The sequence below is a fragment of the Dunckerocampus dactyliophorus genome, chromosome 11 (genome assembly GCF_027744805.1).
Source record: "Dunckerocampus dactyliophorus isolate RoL2022-P2 chromosome 11, RoL_Ddac_1.1, whole genome shotgun sequence".
Taxonomy (NCBI): Eukaryota; Metazoa; Chordata; class Actinopteri; order Syngnathiformes; family Syngnathidae; genus Dunckerocampus; species Dunckerocampus dactyliophorus.
This window is the reverse complement of record NC_072829.1, coordinates 22,510,907-22,534,533: the sequence shown is the minus strand read 5'-3', so window position 1 is coordinate 22,534,533 and position 23,627 is coordinate 22,510,907. Positions and strand designations below refer to the sequence as shown.

Below are 23,627 nucleotides of genomic sequence, written 5' to 3'. Positions count from 1 at the left end.
CCACGTGGTGCTAGAATACGACGGATCTATTTTATATATTTAATTTGGCTTTTTTTTGTCATGCCACCACAGAAGGGAGCGAACGATGGAAGAGTAAATGTGTACTGAGAACCATAGAGCTGAAAATGGAACATGGGAAATCAGTAAGTACACACATCTACTATATGTGTGGCTGCTCAGTACAACTGTGTGACATGTCATGTGTTATCAAAGTTAATGGTGAGGATACAATTCATTGTTTTTAAGTTATTTTAACTTCAACTTCTTACACTTGTTCATATCAGAAAGCTTGATGCAGAACACATCCCGCTCAACTTCCCTAAATGCCGTCTGTCCACCACACATCATCAAACGGTGAGTAATTTCATTTTTTCTTGGTTTCACTGTGCAGTGGTTAACTTCTTTTTACACTTTGAGTTAAAACAGGTCAAATAAAAAGCTAGATGCAAGAAGCTCCACTCCACTTCCCTAAATGTGATGTCCGTCACATGTTGTCACGTCGGTAAGTAGTTTTGTTTTATTCAGGTTGTAGTATAAGCACTTCTTTTTACACTTGTATGTCAGCCCATATTAAAAATCCCAAACACTATGTGTTAGTCGGCCGTCCTCAAAAGGTAAGTCGTTTTATTTTATTTTATTTTTACTATACTGAAGGTCACTTCTTTTTCCACTTGCATAAGTGGTCATATTAAAACTCATTATGCAGGAAGTCGACTCGCAACTTCTCGAAATGTATTCGTCACTTATCAAAGTGTGAGTGGTTTTGTTTTGTTTTGTTTTTATTTTACAGCGGTTAACTTCTTTTTACAGTTGTATTAGAGATAATATTGATCATCTTAATGCAGAAAGTGGACGCCCAAGTTCTCTCGTCACTCATCAAACGATGAATACTTTTGTTTTATTTTGGTTTAATTATACAGTGGTTAACAAGGAAGTCTACTTGCATTCAGCCCCCTCGAAAACCCTCCAATGTGGCTGAATGATGAGCGGGCCAAAGTTGCTCCACAGCGCTGACAAGTTATTGCAAACACTTGATTGCGCCAAGCTGTTATTAGGTTTGGGGGCAATCACTTTTTCCACACAGGCCCATGTAGTTTTAGATTTTTTTTCTCCGTTAATAATAGAAAGTTTCATTTAAAAACTGCATTTTGTGATCAGTTGCGTTGTCATTGACTAATATTTCAATTTGTTTGGTGATCTGAAACATTTAAGTGTGACAAACATGCAACTCTTGTCCATAATAGTAACTATTTACCTTTTCATACTTGCCCCCACTTGGCAGTGAGTTCTTTGTCAAATCAATCTCAGTGCCATCTTTGTGGAAGACCCGAGCGTACAGGTTTTCTTCCTCCCGTCCGCCAACAGAGGTGATAATGTCCTTCTTGGTACCACCGCTCTGGTTGCTTTTGGGCTCTTTTCTGTTCGGCAAAACGATGTATCAGCTGTGGACATGTGATAACAACATGGGTATGTTCCAGGGCAGCACTCACCTGGTGATGTTGAGGTAGTTGAGGAGCTCTCTCTGAGCGAAGCCTTTCTTCAAGAGGCCGCTGGACTGTTTGGGCCTCACTTGGGGCACAGCTCGGTTCACTTTGGTAGGAGAGACATCGGGCCTCTCCACCAGACTACCGACACTTCCCATGCTGCAGCGCGGTGAAAAGGACGGTGCCGGGAATGCGTTTTGGAAGTTTTTACTAGGACGAGGAAGAGTTTGGACTGAGGTTGCCATTGGTTACACGGCTCACAGGGGAGGAAAGGTGCTCTGTAAAGACAAAACGACACAAGTGTTGCAAGTAAAAACGTGAAGATTTAAGTTTAAATGCTCTTTCTCTTTAGTTTGTCTCCCTCCTGTTTTTCTCCACTTTTTATTACCCCGAGTGGATGTCATCAGCTGTGCGGCTCCAGTGTGTACAGGCAGCTGTCTCAGACCCCAGCTGGAGCTTAACGGCACGGCATAAACACACACACAAACACCCCAACTCCCATCTCCCGTTGGACAACAATGCATGCAAAATGACAGAGACATTACACAGCTATTGAAAAATACACATTGCATACTTGCAGTTGTTGCAGAAATGCTCACATCCCAGCAGGAAAGAACATGCAGCATAGTAGACTGATGGCTCAGGCAGCATATGTCAAATCACAAGCTTGTTGCATAACTAAAATCCAACTAGGTTACAACTGCACAGCTCAAATGAGAAAAAATGAAATCTACAGTAGTTCTTATTTTGCTTGCACATGTTCGGCATCCAGGGTCGCACGGTGGTCTAGTGGTTAGCATGTTGGCCACACAGTCACAGTCTGGGTTCGAATCTCCGTTTGGGCATTTCTGTGTGGAGTTTGCATGTTCTCCCCGTGCATGCGTTTTCGCCGGGTACTCCGTTTTCCTCCCACATTCCAAAAACATGCATGTTAGGTTAATTGGAGACACTAAATTGTCCATAGGGATGAATGTGAGTGTGAATGGTTGTTTGTTTATATGTGCCCTGCGATTGGCTGGCGATCAGTCCAGGGTGTACCCCGCCTGTCGCCCAAAGTCAGCTGGGATAGGCTCCAGTATACCCCCCGCGACCCTAATAAGGAGAAGCGGCATAAAAAATGGATGGATGGATGTTCGGCATCCCATAATAATCACATGTACCAATGAAGGAATGATGGCAGTCTGTTTAATATATACCGGAATACATTGCATATTCTGTTGTTTGTTTGTATAACTATTTACACTGATAGATCATAGCATGTCATAGTAACTTGCTAAAGGTCACATCATACTTGCAAGCACACCAAAACAAACACACATGCAAATAACACACACACACTCAGCCTCTGTGAAACATTTAAGAGGCCATTAAAAAATGTTAACATGCTGCACTATTTTTGACTGTAAAAAGTATAAATTCTTATTTTTCAAAATTATTTTTTGATGTATCTGTAAAATACCTGTAAAGCCAATGCTTTAGCCTTACGTATTTCACATTCAGATATATTCTTTTAATGTACATTGTATTATATCTCTCCAGTAAACTGTGCATTGTGGATGTACTACTGTGCATCAACATCACACTAGTGAAATCCACGTCCGCCATCCTTTGGCTGGCACGGTGGATTCAATACAATGATATGAAATACATGTTTAAATAGAGCAATTCTGACACCATAAAACATTGTCATGATAATATTTAGAGATGTGAAATGGAATATAAGGGATGTTATCATGTAGCATGGCCCTTGATAGGTAAACCATCGTGCTGCCCGCCTCTCAAATCCTACTTTTTCATCCGTGTGCCGTCACACACAAACATCCTGGCGGCTCTCACTTGGAATACATCATCAAGTGCTTTGCACCGGTGCCCTCGGCAGTTTCACCAATTATGCAAATGTTTAAGAGAGAAGCAAACGGGCGCTGCAGCAGCAACTTTGGCCCACTTTGCTCGGGCCCTCTCTAACAGACTTGGATCAAAGCTGCTCATGTTTTTATTCATGGAGCTATTTGCCACAATGTAAAACTTTCCACTAAAGCATCCGGTTGCTAATAAGCCAATATAATATACAATAGAGGATAGACTGAGATCATATATGCTGACAATGACAATTTTGTGTCGCATCTCTGGCCACAACATTAGGTACCCTTGCACTAATGAGATCCAATGCGATGCATTGTTAAATGTCCCCTATTGTACAAATGGACTTTTATGATGTTCTAGCAGTAATATGTGTCCCTAGAGTCTGTTCATGAGAAACATGAGAAAAGTCCACAGGTGGGAGCTAGTCAGTGTTTTGAAAGTCTCAAGTCTTTCATCGCAAGTCTTGTCATACCTCAAGTAAAGACGTGCAAGTGCAAGCCAAGCTGAATTGTTTTATTTTTGTTATTAAATAATACCAGTGTGACATGACTTAGTCGCAGAAAAAGAGTGCTGACACAGCATTCAGGATCCGCACATTCGTTGTTTGTTCTTAAACCTGATGGGACCTTAATAAACGCACTCAATGAGGAAGACTCAAAGGGGTTGTCTTGTTGGAAATGGCGGTACATAATGACGATCACGTGAGTTCAATACTTTGAATGGGGACACAATTTACTCAACGAAAATTTTAAGTATTTTCAAATCAAGCTAAAGTGTATATCGAGTCTTTAATGTCAAAGTCCAAGTCGCCTTGCAAGTCTTTGGTGATACTGTCATGTCGATTCCAAAGTCATCAAAATTGTGACTCGAGTCCAAGTCGCGTGACTCGAGTCCATACCTCTGGAAAAGGCTATCACCTCCCAGACACCTCATCTCCCGTGAACATGATTCCGCCTCTGACCCACCCCTAGCGAGATGAACCCACCGCTGTATACACCCATCACTTCACGGAAGGGCATAAATGGGCATAAAAGCTAGACACACACACACAAAACCATGTGTGCCCAGTAGGGCTTACTAAAAAACACATTAAAACCCTCTAAATTCCACTATCAAGAACAAATACATTAAACCATTACCATGATGACATTTCTTCCAACACACTTCCAATACACTCTTTTTGGACCGCTGAGACTTATTTAAAATTGCTGAAAAATACTATAATATGGGACAGAACTGTTGTATTGGATCTCATTCGTTTGATATTATACAATATTGCACACATTATCGCACATGAGGACTCATCATATGAGTCATATGATAACCTGGTCCTGGTCTGTAGCTGATAGTATTTTGTAAGTATTGTATTCCACTGGATTTATGTCAAGCATCTGGCGAAAAAAAAAAATAGGACAAGCTGATCAAAGCATGGTATGAAGCTGAGCTGCGGGTGAGGGTGAGCCACAGAATTTGATGAGCCACTTGTTTTCCCTTCAGTTTATGAGCCTGAACAAACCATGAGACGTATAGAGAGATTTGTAGGAAACTATCCTTGACAGGCCACAGGGCCCCTCAATACACAACGCATTTGAGCAGACACGTCAGTTAAAAAGTGCTCTGTTCTTGATTTATGATTCCTGCACAACGGTTTTCTACAAGGTTATCATTTTGATCAAACAAGCTAGATTAACATCAGCAAATTATGCACGCATGCACCTGGGCTGCATTTCTTGCAATGTTTTGTTACTTATCACGAATACCAAAAAACGGAAACAATCTATGTAGAAATATTACATTATGATGATTATTATAAATATGATATAGTGTTGTGATACACAGTGTCTCCACTAGTGGGTCTTTGTCTGTTCTCAGGGTGCCAGTGATGGCAACTGACATTTACTCTTAATGTGGAACAACAACAGGCATCTCCAATGTGCACGTCAGGCGGCGTCAAAGTCAATGGTGAGTATACAATTTACCGTTTTACATTTTTCAAATACAGAGGTTAACTTCTTCTTACGCTTGCATAACAGCTACAAACATTAAAGGAAGAGCCGTCTTCAGAAATCCTCCCTCTCTTGCACACGTAACATCAAAGGGTGAGTACTCAATGTATTGCTTTTATGCGCTAATGTTAATAGGGATTAACTTCTTTTTACACTTGTATGACAGTTACTAACGTCAATGAGTGGTTTCATCTTTGGCAATCCTCTTTCTCTTGTGCATGCTTCATCAAAGGGTGAGTACACAGTTTTTTTTTAATGCTATTATTAATAAGCGTTAACTTATACACTTGTGAAGAATGTTCAAATGTTATGTAAAACATTACCTAGACGTTAAAAAAATGGTAATGGTGACAGTTTGACCCTGGGACAGACAATTTTGTAATGAGCCCATCTATGTCGTGGGATGAAAAGTGTTTGATGTTTTGATGCTTTTCATTGGGCAGTAACTAAATATATGTCAATGGTGTGTTTATATGCAAAAATGCATAGTGAGTCCTCTATGGAAATTTTGGTTACCCCTCGTCTTCTCAGCATAATGACCACACTCATGGAGAAAACCACACAACTGCCACATCTATGACAACCACAAAGACAGCAAAAACCTGCCGCTTTCAAGTGGGTTCTCAAGCACAAACTCCCCCAAAAATAGTTGAATGAGGTCTGACACTTGAGCGTGAAGAGGGGACATTTCAGACCCTCTGAGACACACGGGTCAGTCAGCAGTACCACAACAACACGCAGAGAGAAATCCAAATTCCAAAGATAGTTCACAGAACACAAGCTCGGGCTTGTCGGTTTTTGATGCACCAAACGCTCACTCCCACGGATGCTTCACTCACATGAGTGTATGCATGCAGGTCACTCAACACAGCCTCGCAAAAAAAAAAAAAAAAGGAACGTTCTAAAGCTCCAGATCCTCTACCCCCACAGAGATCACCCTCATATCAAAGTGTGTTTACATTTGAGGGGTAACTGTGCAGGTTCCATCTCAAACTCCCACACAGCAAACACTAGGTTACATCACATGACCACATGAAGGCTGGAAACGAGCAAAACCCAAATCAGCCTGACTTAATCTGATCCACAGTCAGGCTCAGTTTTACTGGCTCCATAATCCTACACTCATGACATCATCATTCAAATGGACCATCCAACATTGATTGGCTTTAGTAAACATTTACCTATAAACCCCATCAAGTCACTTCATGGCTTCATGGAGGAAACATTAGGAGAGCGTTCACATGACACCGACAAATAAGTGTGGGGATATCTGACCAAAGAGTTAACATGACCTCGGTTACACAAAAACGAATAATCTGACGACATCAGTGAGGCATCGGCAAACATCACAATGACCTTAGTTAATCATTAACCCACACAAGAATAGCACCGAGTAGCGTGCAGATCTTCTATTGAACTCTTGTAAAAGTGGAAAAACGTTGGACCACGTTGTCGCAAGCGGCAGATTCTGCCGCGTGCACTCTCGAGAGGAACGAGGGAGTTGTAGAGGCAATGAATAGCGTTTAATTGTGACAACACACATAAACACGAAAGACAGATATCGCTATCCTGGTATTAGCCGGTTAATAGTCGATATTGAAATGGATGGTACTGACCTGAATACATATATTTTTTACCCAGGAAAAAAAAAAGTACGAGAAATATCTTAGCCTGTGTTTGGAATCGAGCACTTCTGTACTTTGTTCCCAAGGATTTACTGTCCTTCCGCACTTACCGGCAATGATGACTGTAGTATTTATCTGCTTCCTCTTCTTCGTCTTCTCTCCTTTCAATTGTGAATTGCAACCACTCGAGGTAGTCCCTTCTTTCCCGCTATGTAGTCATAGCGGGACGGCGATGATTGAGGCTCATGTGGGTCAATCTCTGCACACTCATCATTTTTTCTATTCTATCAACTATTTTCCCAATAACAGATGTTCTGGGTCGTCTTCTACCTGTCTGCGTGTCAGTATGGCAGTACTAGACATGCAAAAAAAAAAAAAAAGGATGCAATGGACATGCACCCTCTTATTTTCGGTTTGAGTTAAGCAGCCACCAACTGGCTTCAATGTAAAGTCAATGGACAAAGTGATTTGCTTAGTACTAACTGCTGGTTGCTCAACATTCCACACTTCTGTTATCTAGGAACCCCCTTTGGTTTATGGCCTGTTTGTCAGACTTTTCATCGGTCCGTTTTCCCTCCCACTGAGCACTGCATCCCTCACATTTGAGATAACTTAAGCCTTTTGTCAGGCTAGAAACCATATTTAGTAACTGAAGTAGGTGTTGGACCCTGCATGCAACACTATGAGGAAGTACTATCACATGGTTTCTCCCAGCCAAACAGATGCAACACTTTTACTAATGACGTGGTACGAAAATATAGCACAAAATTCAGGTGCGTTAATTTAGAATAGCACACATTACACTGTACAAATTGTACTTCCGCATTGAGTTACAAAGTGAGCGATAAGAATATCCTCTTATTGTTTTTCTTTGTATTTCTATTCATTTAGACCACACATACACACTAAATAAAGATGTTGTTCTGTTCCGAGTGTCCGTGAATGCACCTTGCAGTTAGTTTGTCTAGTCACAATGAGAAAGTGTCGTTCCGATAACGAAGGGGCTAGAGACGTGTTTTGTGAGTTGGAGATACAGTACACACAGTATATGGCGTTGGAATTGCACTGCTGTTGATGCGTTCAGGTGAGGTTAAAGTTATAAAAGAGCGTCAGACCCTGTGTGACTCTGTGTGACAGGACACTGTGCCTCCTGGCGCTTATCCCAGATGGCTTTGGGTGAGAACCAGGGTACACCCTGGACTGATCACCTGTCAATCACAGGTCATACATAGACTAGGGATGCACCGATCCACTTCCAATCTGATCCCGACACCTGAATTCGGATATCTGCCGGGCTCAAAGCAGAGGGGGGCACACACCTGGGACGCCAGGTGTTGCCGAAGAGCTTTCTGGAGGTGTCATGGGCCTATCATCGAAACAACAATGAAGGAGGGTACCCACCTGACGACCCTAAAGAAGTTTTAAAGCCACTCCCTTCTTTGCTGCTTTTCCTTTGTAAGTAGCGATGACCGGGTGGCCTCATGTGATGACCATCAATTGGCACAAAGGACATTTTCCATCAAGTCCTGTGTATTTATGAACCCTGCAATTCTGATAAAGAATGTCAGCAAATGTAGCTAGAAAATGATCAGTGAGCGTACACCCACCAGCGCTCAGCCTGACGTGTTCACGGACAACAGTCGGACAACACAGAACGCGCATTACTTCCGGGACCCGGACGTTTTGTGTTGTTGTAGATTGACCGACTGTTTTGCGCGGCTGTGAACGCGTCAGGGGGAGTGCTTGTGTGTATGAGTATGTTTTGGGAGCGAGTGAGGAGGACGGCTGCAGTGCATGTGTGGACACAGCTACGTTCACTGATACTCTTTTGTTTGCAGATACTCTTCTAGCTATGTTTGCTGACAACATTAGAGCACAGACATGGCTCATGGATCGAAAATGGTACTCGGCAATTCCCAATACCTGAGTTATGCTGGTATCGGAACCATACCGATACTAAATTGGGTCGTCCCGCTCCCTAATATAGACAAACAACCATTCTTACTCACATTCACAACAATGCACATTTATAGTCTCCATGCATGTTTTTGGGCTGTGGGAAGAAAGCAGGAGTAATCCCACTCAGGCATGAGAAGAACACTCAAACTCCATATAGGTCTGAGCCAAAATTTCAAACTTACAACCACCTGCTTGTGAGGCGGACATGCTAACCACATGCATATTTTCGTCTTATGTTTATGTTATGCTTCAGCCCTATCAACAACAGCCCACGTACTAGGAAATAGTCCAACATTGCGGCATCTTGTAGGTAATTACAATTTTAAGAACATTTTATAATGAATCAGGAATGATTTTTGGAATGTTCCATTCATAATTCGTCATTTGAAAAAACATACAGGAGTTGTTTTTTTTCCCTGCTTGTTTTTCAGTGCTTGGTGGTGCACCACTTAGTCTCATATAAAAACACCACTGTAGTTGTCTGCTCTCTAAAATATCCACTGCCCTATTTTGTGTTATGCTTCCACACTGAGTGCTCAATGGCAGCTTTTCTCTGCAGCAATGAACAAATACCACCCTTTTGACCCCTGTAGTGACTCACGTCGCCGCCATCAATGCAGACAGTGTGACAGAGAGAACACTTGAGCTTTAACACCACCCCTCTGTTGACCACCACTGAATCGTGCTACACGTCTCCCCAAAAGGCTGCTTGTCATCCTCAGTGGACTTCTTGTGCCAAGCTGTGTCTGCTCGCTCCCGAGACAAGAATGACGTTGGCGCGGTATGGCCACAGGCATCCCCGACTGCTTTTCCATGTACGTGTGTGTAGCTTGCGTCATGTCATATTTCACACATACGACATGACATACAAATTGCCCTCAGATGCAGAGAAGACGCATCTTTATAGTCTTCTATACGTCGCCTCAGGGTTTGTCTGCATCTGCCATACATAATGAATAACTAGCTAACAAACAGAGGCTGCAACTGAGCAGTCATCTACTGTGCTGGCTCGCGGTCACACACTGTGCAAGTTTGCACTCATTCACACAGTGCAGCGCTCCTTCGCTTCACATAGGAGATAAACGCTCTCTTCGAGGCCTGCAGCAGGTTATGCTGCTTATGACGTGTTGACGGTAGGAACGTGATTACATCGGCACAACGTCACACTTGCTTTGCTTCCAAATCGGTCTACATTTTGGTAGGGTTGTACATCTCTTTGTGACAGACGATTCGATACAATAGAAAATAAAGAAGCCGATTCTGTAAAAGTGACATTCTTACAGCATTTTCCAATATGTCCACATTATATCCCCAAACCCGCTGTAAGACACTGGCAAGAAAGTCAAAAGACAAACAACAGAATCACATCAAATGTCTTTTTTTGACACTGACTTAAAAAAGACTTGCTGGATGAACATCTTTTTGTTTGATGGGCTCAATATAAAACATATTAATTAAAATAATAAAAAAAAAACAGATGTCAAATCAATAATAGAAATCAATAAATAGTGCCACACATGCCACACAATAATGAGACATTTTTTCAAAAGTTGCAAAAATGTGTCCGAGCAAGAATAAGTAATTAGCACTATTTGCCACACGGGTGCAGTGAAAATGCTGTGCTAGCTTGGAAAAGAAAACAATCCCATACTGAAAATGTCATAACAATAGTAACTGCCTGCGCATCGTGTTTCCACCACTCCAGATGGGTAACAAAGGTGCAACATTTCAAAGTAAACAAGCTACAAACCAAACCTGGTAAGCAGCATCCATCCATCCTCTATGCCGCTTATCCTCACTAGCGTCGCGGGTGTGCTGGAGCCTATCCCAGCTGACCTAGGGTGAGATGCGGGATACACCCTGAACTGGTTGCCAGTCATTCGCAGGGCAAACAATCATTCACACTCACATTCATACCTACGGACAATTTAGGCAATTTAGAGCCAATTTAGAGAATGTGGGAAGAAATGCAAATGCAAGACATGCAAATTCCACACAGAGATGCCCAACGGAGATTCAAACCCAGATCTTCCCGATCTTCTGACTGTGTGGCCAACATGCTAACCACTAGGCCAACTGGTAAGCAGCAGCATCTCTGTTGGTCTGCTCATCTCGCTGGTCATGTGATATGTGGTGCTACCAGTATACTTCAGAGCAGCTATGCGTTGCTTATAAATGGCGCGGCTTTTGTCAAGTTTTCCGTCTGTCTTGTAAAACCCAAATTGCTGATGTGTTGAAAATCTTCGGCGGTGACTAGCTAGTGCTAGCAGTATTTACATCCATTCTCGTCTTTCAGTCATGGGAAGCTATGGAGCATGCACGAGAATCGTTTCATTGGCAGCCCAGGCTCTCGTGCTGTTTAAGAGACACACCGTCAACCAATTGCTTGTCTCGCGGTACACGGTGCATGTCTCTCCAATCAATTAATCTAAGAATGGCTGATTGATTATGGTTGATTCTTATGTGTACTGTATTATGTATTCTCATGTCTATACTGACCTAGCCAGGTCAGTATATTGAGAGTAGTAGGGTGCTATGTACACCACAGACTGAATATCAATAACACAAAGTGAGCAGGTAGCCGTTTAGAGAGTACTGACTGATATACTACTTGTAGAAAACAGCATAGCATACAGCAATAGCAAAGGCTTAAAAGGCTATGAAGATAGGACGGGTATTAGCACACTTTTAATGACTATTACTATTTCCAAGTCCCTCAATCCTGATATAGATGCGAAAGCCTCCAAACTCTGGGGCCTCCCTTGTTAGCCGTTATAGACTGACCTCTGCTGACTTCACAATATTGTATTTTTACGGGGAATTCAATTAGCAGCACCGACCTCTGTAGTAGTGTGGTGTTATTTGGGTTGACCGGTTGCAAAGGGGCATCGAACCGTATTGATCAGGATTAGAATCATGTTACATAACAGCACCCAAAGGAGAACATGTATCAGCAGTGTTATTTATGGGACCATTCATTCACATGCACTGTTTGGCAGCTGCAAGAGGAGAAAGTGCATCATGCCTGACTTTGGTTCGATTTGGGCTAAATGGATGTTAGTGTGTGTGCGTGTGTGTGTGAAAGATTAGCATTAGGAGCACAAGGATAAGTACGTGTCCCCAGTGTGGCCCATCACACGCACGCACACATACTGTAGACTGAGCACAGTAGTAGTAAAAACAACCCACTACACCAAATGCACATCAATATGAATATAGTATAACACTCAGCACAGTATTGTCCTACAAAGCCACTATAACACTACTACTTGTATATTGTCTAGTCTGGTGTGTAGAAATGGGCTAAAGGGAGACGTTAACATGAAGTATTAAACTGATATTCATCGCCTGCAAAGTGTTTACAAAATTATTTGCCTGAGACTTACACTTGTGGTTGGATATCGTTTACATATAATCCGATACTGGGCCAAATCGGTACTTTTGAAACCGTGCCGGTGCTTAAACAGTGCCCGAATCCACATTTTTACAGCATTTTGTGTAATGCAAGTTGAACAGAATAGTAATTTAACACACTAACACAAATAAAATGAAAAATAAGTAATACATTCAACAATATGAAATAAAATGTACAACAAATTGTCACAATTCTCGCAGCAAGACAGAACACAGGAAATGAGCACAAACATATGCACGATTGTACAGTACACAATTCAAGCAGAAATTCATAACTGGTACACCATTCTGGCGACGTGCTGTCTTGTAATGTGGACGTTCCGAATTCCGGTAATCATGAAATGGTGAATAATGAGGACGTGCTGTGCTGCGTGTTGATGTGGACAGCGATGGAGGAATGTGTGTGAGTTTACCGTGTTGGAATTGAGCAGTGCTGTTGGTGTGTTAAAGTCGGCAATAAAGGTTTTAACTCTGTGTTCTTCTGTTGGGACGTTGCATTACTTACAAGATGTAACTTGCGCAATATCACCTTCAAGCACGTGTTGCAGGTGGCTGAGGCTGCATTCATTTAGCACAGATATGAGGCACCGACGTCTACTTAGTGTTTCCGTCCGGTTACGAGTGTTTACAGCGGCACTGGTGCCATAACGATACAGAGTTTCGTGATGCATCGCCAGCAATAACACATTCTGGAACCTTCAGCACCACTTGTTAAGTGATTTAGGTGAATGTTTATATATATCTGAGCTGGTATGTATTATTTTGATCCTGCGTAAAGAGAAAACCCAAACCAAATTCCAACTTGTTCACCGCATTCTGGTGAAGAATTTGCCAGAGAGGAGTGTGACGTGATACGAGAAAACATTCTTAGCATTTCTCACTGGCTAATTATTAATGTGCCTTCATGTAACCCAAACAGAAATGACCTGGTATCGAAAACAGCAAAGATCCCATGGGAACCACAAATGCGTAAGATGAGCCATCTAACGACTCGTCATTTTACCAGATAAGCAGTGCTTGTGATGGTGGGGGAGGGATGAGCTGATTAGACAAAAGCATGGGAGAGCCAGCTTCTCGTTAAATTCATTAGAGAAAAAGCGGGGAGAGTTTTCTCCTCTCTGTAGCTTCTTTGTTTCTGGAAGCGGTTCACGTAGGAGTCGCCCTTCTGTAATTGCAGCAACACAAATCGTGTGGTTCCCACATCGACCCACATCAAAACCAGTTCCACTCAGTCCACAGCTGCAGTGGACGTGTATCCACACACACAGGAAGTTAAGGCGCAGAATGGACAGCTGATATTGATCGTGATTCAGAGGCACTCACTGCGTTTAATACGCGAAATGTCCTTGCTTTTTCGACTTGAAACATGGTTGTCTGTCTGTCATGTTTGCTTCGAGTGCGTTTTGGTGCCTGCAAACCAAAGTGGTGTGGAAAAGTGTTTGCCCCATTCCTGATTTCTTTTCTTTTGCAGGTTTGCCACACTTAAATGAAGATCATCAAGCAAATTCAAATATGAGTCAAAGACAACACAACTGAACACAAAATGCGTTTTTTAAATGAAACTTTTTATTATTGATGGAGAAAAAAAAATCCAAACCTACATGGCCTTGTGTGGAAAAAGTGATTGCCCCCCAGCCCCCGTTAAAACATAACTTAACTGAGATTAATTGAGATCTACCAGTGTGGAAAAGGTTATAAAGCCATTTCTAAAGCTTTGGGACTCCAGCGAACCACAGTGAGAGCCACAAATGGCGAAAACATGGAACAGTGGTGATGCTTCCCAGGAGTGGCCGGCCAACCAAAATTACCCCAAGAGCGCAGCAACGACTCATCCAAGAGGTCACAAAAGACCCCACAACAACACCCAAAGAACTGCAGGCCTCACTTGCCTTAGTTCTGGTCAGTGTTCGTGACTCCGCCATAAGAAAGACACTGAATGAAAACAGCCCGCATGGCAGAGTTTTGAGACGAAAACCACTGCTGAACAAAAAGAACATTAAGACATTAACATCTTGATGATCCCCAAGACCTTTGGGAAAATACCCTGTGGTCTGACGAGACACAAGTTGAACTTTTTGGAAGGTGTGTGTCCCATTACATGTGGTGTAATAGTACAGCCGCATTTCAGAAAAAGAACAACATACCAACAGTAAAATGTGGTGGTAGTGTGATGGTCTGGGGCTGTTTTGCTGCTTCAGGACCTAGTCAAAGTCCTGACCTGAATCCTATTGAGATGCTGTGGCATGACCTTAAAATGGCGGTTCATGCTGGAAAAAATGTGGACGAATTACAACAATTCTGCAAAGACGAGTGGGCTAAAATTCCAAGTTATCGCAAGCAGTTGATTGCAGTTGTTGCTGCTAAGGGTGGCCCAACCAGTTATTAGGTTTAGGGGGGCAATCACTTTCTCCCACAGGGCCATGTAGCTTTGTATTTTTTTCTCCCCTAATAATAAAAAGTTCAATTTAAAAACAGCATTTTGTGTTCAGTTGTGTTGTCACTGACTAATATTTCAATTTGTTTCATGATCTGAAACATTTAAGTGTGAGAAACATGCAAAAAAATAAGAAATCAGGAATGCAGCAAACACTTTTTCACACCACGGTGTGTTGCTGACACACACTTAAGAGTACGATCAGCACTTTTTTACTGCTGTGCACAGAAGAAACACGTTCCTCGCCCTGTTTCTATTGACAACAGCAAAATGAGCTTAAGAGTGGACCGTGGCCCTGTTAAAACAAAGGCAGCTTAATGACTGAATACCTTTGGTAAAAAGGACATCTATGAATTGGCTGCAGACACCATCAGAACAGCAATTATAAAAAGAAAATGCATGGGTCAGCAGGGGCAGATTATCCATCCTATGTGTCCTTATCTAAGCATGTGGTTTCACTTTGGGATAATCAGTAATTACATGTTAACTAGCACCGAGGCTGCTCAGCATGACGTCATCTGCGGCGGTAAAGCCTTTAAAAGTAAAAGTTTCCTAATTCTAATTCAGCTCTGCAAACAAACAAACATTCTTTGTGGGTGAATTAGTCACCCACCCATTAGTCACAGTTGCACTTGTGAGCATGCTCATCCCACTAGCATGTCAATAAGTGTTTCCAATAGAATACAGATGCACATATTCTGATCTCTGGGGCTGATTTGCACACATTAAAGCAGCCTAAAGACTGGCAGCCGTACGGCACTCAAAGATTACAAAACAAATCTAAATGTGCTTGCTTGTCTTAATATTATAAGGTAATTCGTTTTTTGTTTTTTAACTAATCATAACATTTACATCACAGTATTAAGTCATTTGATTAGTGTGTATTTTTGACTATTTTTGATAAATTGTAATAAAAATGTTAGTACAGTAATTACATACTTTGAGAACAGAGAAAGTTTAGAGAAAATTTTATATATAATATTATTTTATATTTTTTATTTACCACTTAATGGAGTTATGTAACATTATTAATAATTACACTGACAGCAATTAAAAAAAAAGCTTTAACATGCTTCCTACTTAATAATTTAAAAAAACCATAAAAATTAAACCAAAAAATTTGGCAAATTTCCTTTTTTTGTATAGCACTTTTAAAAACAACAACCACTGAGCAAAGTGCTGAAGAGAAATAAAAGGGAAAAAAAATTTAAAAAACTAGAAGCAAGACTCCTGGATCAAAAGACGCAGCTCACAGGTGAGCACACACATAAAAACAACAAAATCAAGCAATCACATGTTCAGCTTTAACTGTATTTTTGTGTTAAACTAACAAAACGCAGCATATGGTACTTACAAAAATGCTGAGTAGTCAATCTCATTTTTTGGTGTGAACGTGTCGAGATTGAAAATAAATCCCTTTTCCCTGTTTGTCCACCTGAATCTGCCGCTTATCCAGTGTTTGTTTCTGTTCCTCGACTGATCATCACGTCACATGACTTCCTATTTCTCAGTCTGATGGGTGGGAGGGAGCCGCATGGTCCTAAACAATGACCTGCAGGATGACTTTGCATGTACGCAAAGACGAGGCTAAGCTGCTGCTAAGCTGTTTCAATGGAATCCGTGCAGATTGTTGTGTTTTTGTCGTGTGTATGGAGCATCGAGGCCCAGTGCCCTTAAGAGAGTCTGGTACTTTCCAGCTTCCCCACACCTGCTCATCTCTTTGTGCACTGTGTACTCATTTAGGGGCCCATGTGGTCCGACTTGTTCTGCCTGTTCCCTCGTACAAAAGACCTGCATGTGGATCCGCTTTGAGGGCGGACAGTCCAGAGACACACGGATCCTCACCGGACAAACACCACCAACGCAAAAAAGCCTGTTTACTCACCAAGGATCAGACTTGGAATGAAAGTCTAACACAAGAAGTGGTTTCTCAGCCTGTACCGTTTGGACAATGGTGTGATTATCAGATGGGCTACCGGACGGGTTCTACACCATCTCAGGTTACATAAATTAAACCAGAGAGGGAAGAAAAGAGAGCACATTGTTCTCTGCTTTTTCAATCTGCACAGAGAGACCACTTCTGTGCTTCCTCCGCATGTGATGTTGTGGGCCTGCACAGCTCACTGGACTAGATTGACTTCTTAAAGATGGCACCAATGGGTGGGCATGCAGGAATCTTATTTAATAAAGCACCACACCAAGACTGGCACACCATTAAAGACATTCCTGGGCTTGATCGTGCTGTTGGATGGTGCCTCTCAGGTAAAAAACAAAAAAACAGCAAAAAACCTCAAACCATACATGAAAAGACCCCTGCCATGATAGGCTGCATCATTACCTCTCAGAGTCTCGCTTCAAAGAGATTCTTTCTTGCAGAATAACTTCCAGCCTGACACAAACGTATGTCAGCGGTGACGGAAACAAAAACAAGGCCTGCTTACAGATTCTATACCTGTTGGAGCTGTCAGGTGGACAAGAGGACCAGACTCATTTCCTCTACCTAAGCTCCCCTGGACAATAACAGTCCAGGACGTAGGTAAAGCTGTCTGGCTTTGGAAAAAGACCAGTTGTCTAGGCTCTGCTGGAGATGAGCCATTGTCAGGAATTACAGTATGAGGAAAGGTCTGCTTGATATAAAGCAGCAGCTTGACTGGAAAAACACTTTTTAAATACAATGGAACCTCCAAAGTTAAATTCCCCTTGAAGTCACACAATTTGCGATTTGATCAGACATTTGAGGAAAAATACGCCTCCGAGCCTGCAAAGAGCAGCTAAAGAATAAACTTTGCTTTAGTGCTTTGCTTTTTCTTTGGATTTTTGTGTGCCTTTTTTTTGCGACGCTGCCGGAGAACGGCAACTGTGGTGGCAAAGAGGACAAAAGTAGTGCAGTTCATTGAACTAAAGGGGATTGTAGGAAACGAGTATCAACTGGCAGCTCAGTACAAGAAGACTCACCTCTAATCATGTTTGGAAACCACATTCGTCATCAAATACAAATTTGAATACATGTTTTATTGTTTTTACATTTGAGTGTCGACAGCGGTTAACGTCTTTTTGTTTCACATGTATGACAGTTAAGAATGTTACGATCTTGACGGTGATGTGCTGTACATACGGCATATGTATTTCAAAATGTATTTCTGTTTTGGCTCCGAAAAGGTCCTTTAAATATCCTCATTAGTCTCTAATGACTAAAAATGGAACCTCCTCAAAATCTGTACAAACGATATATTCATATTTTTACATTTTAATAAAAAATAATTATATTCCAATTTTTAATAATGCCAATAAATCATTAAATAATGTTAAAAATAAAAAATATATATTCTTAAAGTATGAAATATTCTACAAATAGGGTTGCACGATAACAAGGGCCGATATGAGGAACTATAATTATAACATTTAAAAAAAAAAAAGTTTCAATGAGGCGAGATTACCCGTACTGTGCTGCAGGTGGGTTAGTGTGAGCAGATCAAGCGCTCCTTTTCTGTGACGTGCCGCAAACGGCCCGTCGTAACGTCCCCTGAGCTCACTTGGAAACAAACATGGTGTTCGTGTGGGACTCGCTGTTTCGGAGGAAGACATTTCGCAGCCAGTTCATCCGGTTGAAGTCCCCACAGATCCCAGTCCTCATCCATCACTTCAAGCATGCATCAAGGCTCTGTCCTGGGACCCATCCTTTTTATCATTCATCTCCTCCCCCTTGGAAATATCTTGCGGAAATACAACGTCCATTTTCACTGCTTCGCGAATGGCACCCAGCTCTACCTCTCAAGCAAACCTAATTCCAGCCCCCCATCCCTCCTCCCTCACTACTTGCTCATCTGAAATCAGATCCTGGCTCACCCAAAATTTTCTCAAATGGTGAAAAAACAGAAATTCGGCTTGTTGGCTCCAAATCCTCACAATCCAACATTGACAGTTTCACCATCAGCATCAACAACTTTACAATCTCCCCCTCCCCTCAGATTCAAAGTCTGGGTGTCATCCTCAACATCTCGTTGTCATTCCAATCTCGCATAGAAACATGACCCCATCTGCATATTTCTATCTACGCAACATCAATCGTCCTTCCCTCCGCCCTCATAGTTCTTCTGCCGTTTTAGCGTATTTTATTCTATTTTATGTCGTGTGCGGCTTTTACCTGTTTTCCCTGTACAGTGTGCATTGCTATTTCTTTTGTGCCCACTTTAAAACAAAAAGTCACACTGCAGAGCTGCAACAATTAATCGATTAATCAATGGTTAATCGATTATCCAATTAATCAGCAACTATTTTGGTAATTGAGTCATTGTTTTTTGATTTAAACATGTAAATATCCTCCGATTTCAGCCTCTCAAATGTGAATATTTTTAAATTTCCTTAGTCATCCGTGAAAGCAGACCTATTATCTTTGTGTTTTAGCCAAAGCAAGATATTCACACATATCAGCTACGGCCTCAACGATTACTCCATTCATTGAAACAACAAGCTTCAGATTCATCGACAGAAAGAAAGAAAATGATCATGATTGTATTTTTGTGTACATTTATTGTTTTACTGAAGCTATCTGACAGAATATCGAAGCGGCAACCTGGTGTTTATGCACTGATTTGCTCTGTTAGTTCAAATCTTCCATTTCTGAATAAAGAGGCCGAAATTAAAAATCTGTTTAAAAAAAAAAAAAAAAAAAAAAATCGGATTCATTGATTAATGTAAACAATTTTTTTTATAATAATCAACAGATGAATCTGTTAGTGTCCTCTGTTTAACCACTCCAGTCAATCTTTTGGGAAAAAAAACAACCAAAAACTAAAATAACACAACCTTTTTTTTTTTTTTTACATATCCAACATCATTTCAGTAGCAAGGTACCCTTGCAGAAAATAGAGCAACATTTTGAGAAATTTTGCTGCATGCTTTGAATCTAAAAAATATGAATTGAAATCCAATAGACCAAATTAACAATAATAATGAATAGAAAGAATTGCATTAGTTTAAGTTAAGATAACCTGGGAGGAAAAATGGCATTTTGAGTGGGACATTTTTTTCACATTTGGAGCAAATTTGTAACTTTCCTATTGTAGACTCATTTAAGGAACAGATTCTGAAATTTTTTTGAAATCAATTTTGACCTATTTTCATTCAGCACAGCCAAAACAAAAAAGTGGGGCAGAAAAAAAACTAAACGTAGCAGCTCTTAAAGATTTTAATGAACTTAAAAATGCATCCATGTATTTCTGACCCACTTCCAGTGTCATGAGCTTGACAAAAATGGAAGGATCTGTAAACACGTATGACCGAAAGCTGACCTGAACCACCGAAGTACGTGCACTAGGTCTGACTCGAGTGTGTGCGTGGGTTTCGCTGGTTAAAAACACAATAGACTGCGTGACCATTGCGGTTATTGGGGCATGTGAGTGCAGGCAAGATTTAAGCTGACCAATAAAAAGGTAAAAAAACAAAACGATAAGGCTGCACCGAGATAAACAGTGTCTTACTTGAGCATAAAAGACCAATGAGATCATAAGACAATGAGATGCTGTCAGAGTGTATTTTCACTTAAGTCGGTGACATTTAGGGACAAAGAGCACAACGAGGGTCTGTCCGCCGTCATGCACTTGCAGACTTTTTCCCCTTCTGAAGGTCAGTAGGTCCTGCTTGTCCTGTGACTATAACACTATTGTTCACCGCTTCATCAACTATTTATCATAGAAATGCAGCAACCTTACTCCTCTTATTATATTATACTTTGTAGCAAATTAGGGTGCATATTGTCACACTTACCTAAATAGTCAGCCTTCACTCCAGACAAGGAACTAGAAGGAATGTCAACATCCATTGAAAGAAATTCTTTTAACTATAAGGAAACGCCTGCCATTTGTGGGCTAATCATTAACTTTGGTGTGTTCTCTCTCCAAGATAACTCAAGCTTGCAAGACATGCAACCCATCTGATCAATTAGAACATGCAGACTGGACTAAAGTATCCCAAATAGTCCCCTAAAGACTCTTCCTCCTCAGAGGAATAAGGCACGGTCCGAAGACATTCTAAAAGACGCGGATAAACTCAGGATTAGGAGGAAGAAAGGGCGAGAAAAAGAGGTGAAAGGACCAGGAGGAAGGGACAGGGAGGGGGGCGGAAGGGCTGATTAGTCTTTGATTAGCTGACTGGCTTGAGGGGAAAACCTCCGAACCAACAGAGCGCCACTGGACCATCTGCTGGACTCTAAGTATGCATGGGTGAACTCGTGTGCGCATGTATGCTACTGAACCATCACAAAAACAAGAGAACCTTCATGTAACCTCATATTAAGCCGTGACCATTACTACGCGCGTTTTTAAAGACACTTCTCAGGAGGTTTGTCTTTGCTAAGCAAATGGTCAGCAGACATCTAACGGTCGGCAGAACACGTGTTTTATTAGCTGCTGGTGTTTAAAGCCCTAACACACACACACACACGGACACGGGAGCCGCTGGGACGTTTAACAGCTGAATGAAGACGTTGCATCAGCTGTCTTGGCTGATTCTGCGTCCCAGAGAAAGGACGCACTGATGGTCAAAGCTGTTAGCCACCAGATAAGAATGAAACATGCTGAGCCACTCGTGCATCCTGCTGTTGAGCATAAGCAGTCTCTTCTACATACTTAATACTTAAGTTCTTACCAGTCTTCACTTGTTCGCATGTATATATACAAATGATGCCACTGTACACCAGCAAAGTGCAATCACATCCAATTCAAGAGTGGGGGGGAACACAACATTTAGCAAGATAATCACGCTTTTGAAGTATTATTTATACACGTTGTTAAGGTAGAGAAAGGTGCACCAATATAGGAAGCAAGTCTCCACTGCTCATGATCGACATACTGTACATTTTAGCTGCCTAATCTGATGCTCGGCATTGATCTTTTCATGTCCCATGATCATTTTTATTATGCAACACTGACTTTTTGATGATGTTACAGCAGTAATATGTGTTCCTGCAGCCTTTTTACGAGCAACAAAGGTGAGAACAATCAAACGGTTGCGCCACTTCTGAGAGAAGAACGCTTGCTTTTGAAGTTTTGGGTCTTTATGATGTCATGAAGGAAAAAAACTCCTTCATGATGGCGCCTCTGACTTTCCCATGAGCCTACCGCTTCATGTGGGACAGCTTTTTAAAAAAAATAAAAATAAAAACCAGCTTCGCTACACCTCTTAAAGTAAAACCCAAGAGCTCTGTCAGCTGCAGATGTGGGAGCTCTTCAGTTTGACCTCTTGACACCTCTTCTTCGTAAGTATTGTTACTGCTCATGTTGTAATGTGAAGGTAGGTGCCGTTCCTAGGTCGCAGTAACATCATTTTCCTGTTCTATGGTTATCATTACGCTTTTCCTCTTTGCCACTGGTGTCCTTCTGTGGTGACATCAGGAAAAACACATGACAAAGATAAAGCAAGGCGCACTAATGGATTTACCTCTTTAGATGCTCACGGAGCTTATTCTGATGATCACATGGTGATCATTGGTTTAGTTCAAGATTTTTAACTTTTGAGGCATAGTTTTCCACAAGACTTCGGCTGAGCTCCAAATTGTCCCACACTTTTGGGACGTTTGACTTCTGAGGTGCGTTGCCCTTTACGATTGACTTACAATAACAATCATGTACCTAAATGCTCTTTGACAAAGACGATGTACCTGCTTGATGAGCAAGCTGGGCTCTCAGGACAGTCTATACAGCAGTTTAGTGTCATATTAATGTGATATTGCTGATCCTTGACCGGAAAGACTGCATGAATTCACGCCCGCTATGAGAGAGGCAAGCATGCAGTAAAAGCACCTATGACCCACCATGTGCTCCACAACAGGAATGGTTAGCACACGGTCTCCAACAGCAGCCCACACAGCCATTGTGTCTCCATTGTCCCTCACTTGCGTCATCACACACACACACACACACAGCCACCACGCTCAAAAGACCCTCCAAGAGCCCTCGGGTCAGAGGTCACCTGTGGCCTCTGGTCTCCACGACGACAGCCAAGCAGTCCCCAACACTGAGATCCCCCCCCTCTCATTCTCCCTACACCCACCCACACAGAGTGAGTGACACACACAAACAACTTTTGTCCCCCAAACTGTGCAGTGTGCATTAAAAAACCCGGTGTGTGCGTGAACGCAAGCCAAACATTTCCAGCTGCGCATGCCAAACACTTTATAACACACTATAGTGCAGAGGAGGACCACCATAGCTGCGTGGATAATGACAGGGTGCTTCCATTTGCACGGAAGAATCAGCATTATTCCCTTCCACAAACTCACCTCTAAAGCTTCACGCCAGCTATACTAACTTTGCAACGAACATTGATGTACAGCATGTTTGCACTAGCATGCATGCATTCATGACTGCAAAGCAAAGTGGAAGCGCATCAAGATTAAAAAAAAAAAAAAACAGAAAACGGTTGGTACGCACCATATCCCGCATGCCTGACATGTCTCCTTCAGCGTGGACCCCTCCTGTAGATGCAATCATTCAGGGAAAAAAAAAGTGGAGAGTGATATTTTCCAAAGTTGGTGCAGCAGCGGAGAGGTGTCAGCCCGCCCGGCGCTTGTAGGAACACAGACTAAGATGAACCTTTTGCCTCTCAAAGGTTTGGACGGAGTGGAAACATGAGAGGAAGGGAGGAAGCTGCTGAGCGGACATGGTGTGCACTGTGGGGGGAAAGGAGGAGGGGCGTCATCTAGCGGTCGTAACGTGATACTGCACGTTTTGTACGTGATCTAATATTGCGCGGTATTATGTTTTCAATGGGTGACTTGACACGTGCGCACACACGCACTTAGCTAATCATTAAAAAAAAAACATGAAAAAAAATACAATTTGGC

The 23,627-nt window shown here is 41.9% G+C and overlaps 1 protein-coding gene and 1 long non-coding RNA gene across 5 annotated transcripts in view; one reads left to right on the top strand and one right to left on the bottom strand.

Annotated features, from left to right (window-relative positions):
• n4bp3 (NEDD4 binding protein 3) overlaps window positions 1-23,420 on the bottom strand; it is a 31,896-nt gene extending 8,476 nt beyond the window's left edge. Inside the window, exons 1-3 of one of the 4 annotated variants that reach the window (XM_054791724.1) lie at window positions 23,215-23,420; window positions 1,491-1,762; window positions 1,256-1,418 (exon numbers count right to left, since the gene is read on the bottom strand). In XM_054791724.1, coding sequence (XP_054647699.1) covers window positions 1,256-1,418; window positions 1,491-1,729 — 402 coding nt within the window. In that variant the 5' untranslated portion in view covers window positions 1,730-1,762; window positions 23,215-23,420. Of the gene's footprint in view, window positions 1-1,255; window positions 1,419-1,490; window positions 1,763-1,872; window positions 7,327-16,139; window positions 19,724-20,551; window positions 21,024-23,214 lie in introns of those variants that run through there. The other 3 variants (XM_054791728.1, XM_054791725.1, XM_054791726.1) reach the window with 3 other exon arrangements.
• Window positions 88-5,713, top strand: LOC129189735 (uncharacterized). The gene is made up of 6 exons (XR_008572851.1): window positions 88-143; window positions 285-354; window positions 427-502; window positions 5,220-5,309; window positions 5,381-5,446; window positions 5,520-5,713. It is a non-coding gene; the product is annotated as an uncharacterized LOC129189735 (long non-coding RNA).
• Window positions 23,421-23,627: the final 207 nt, after the last annotated feature.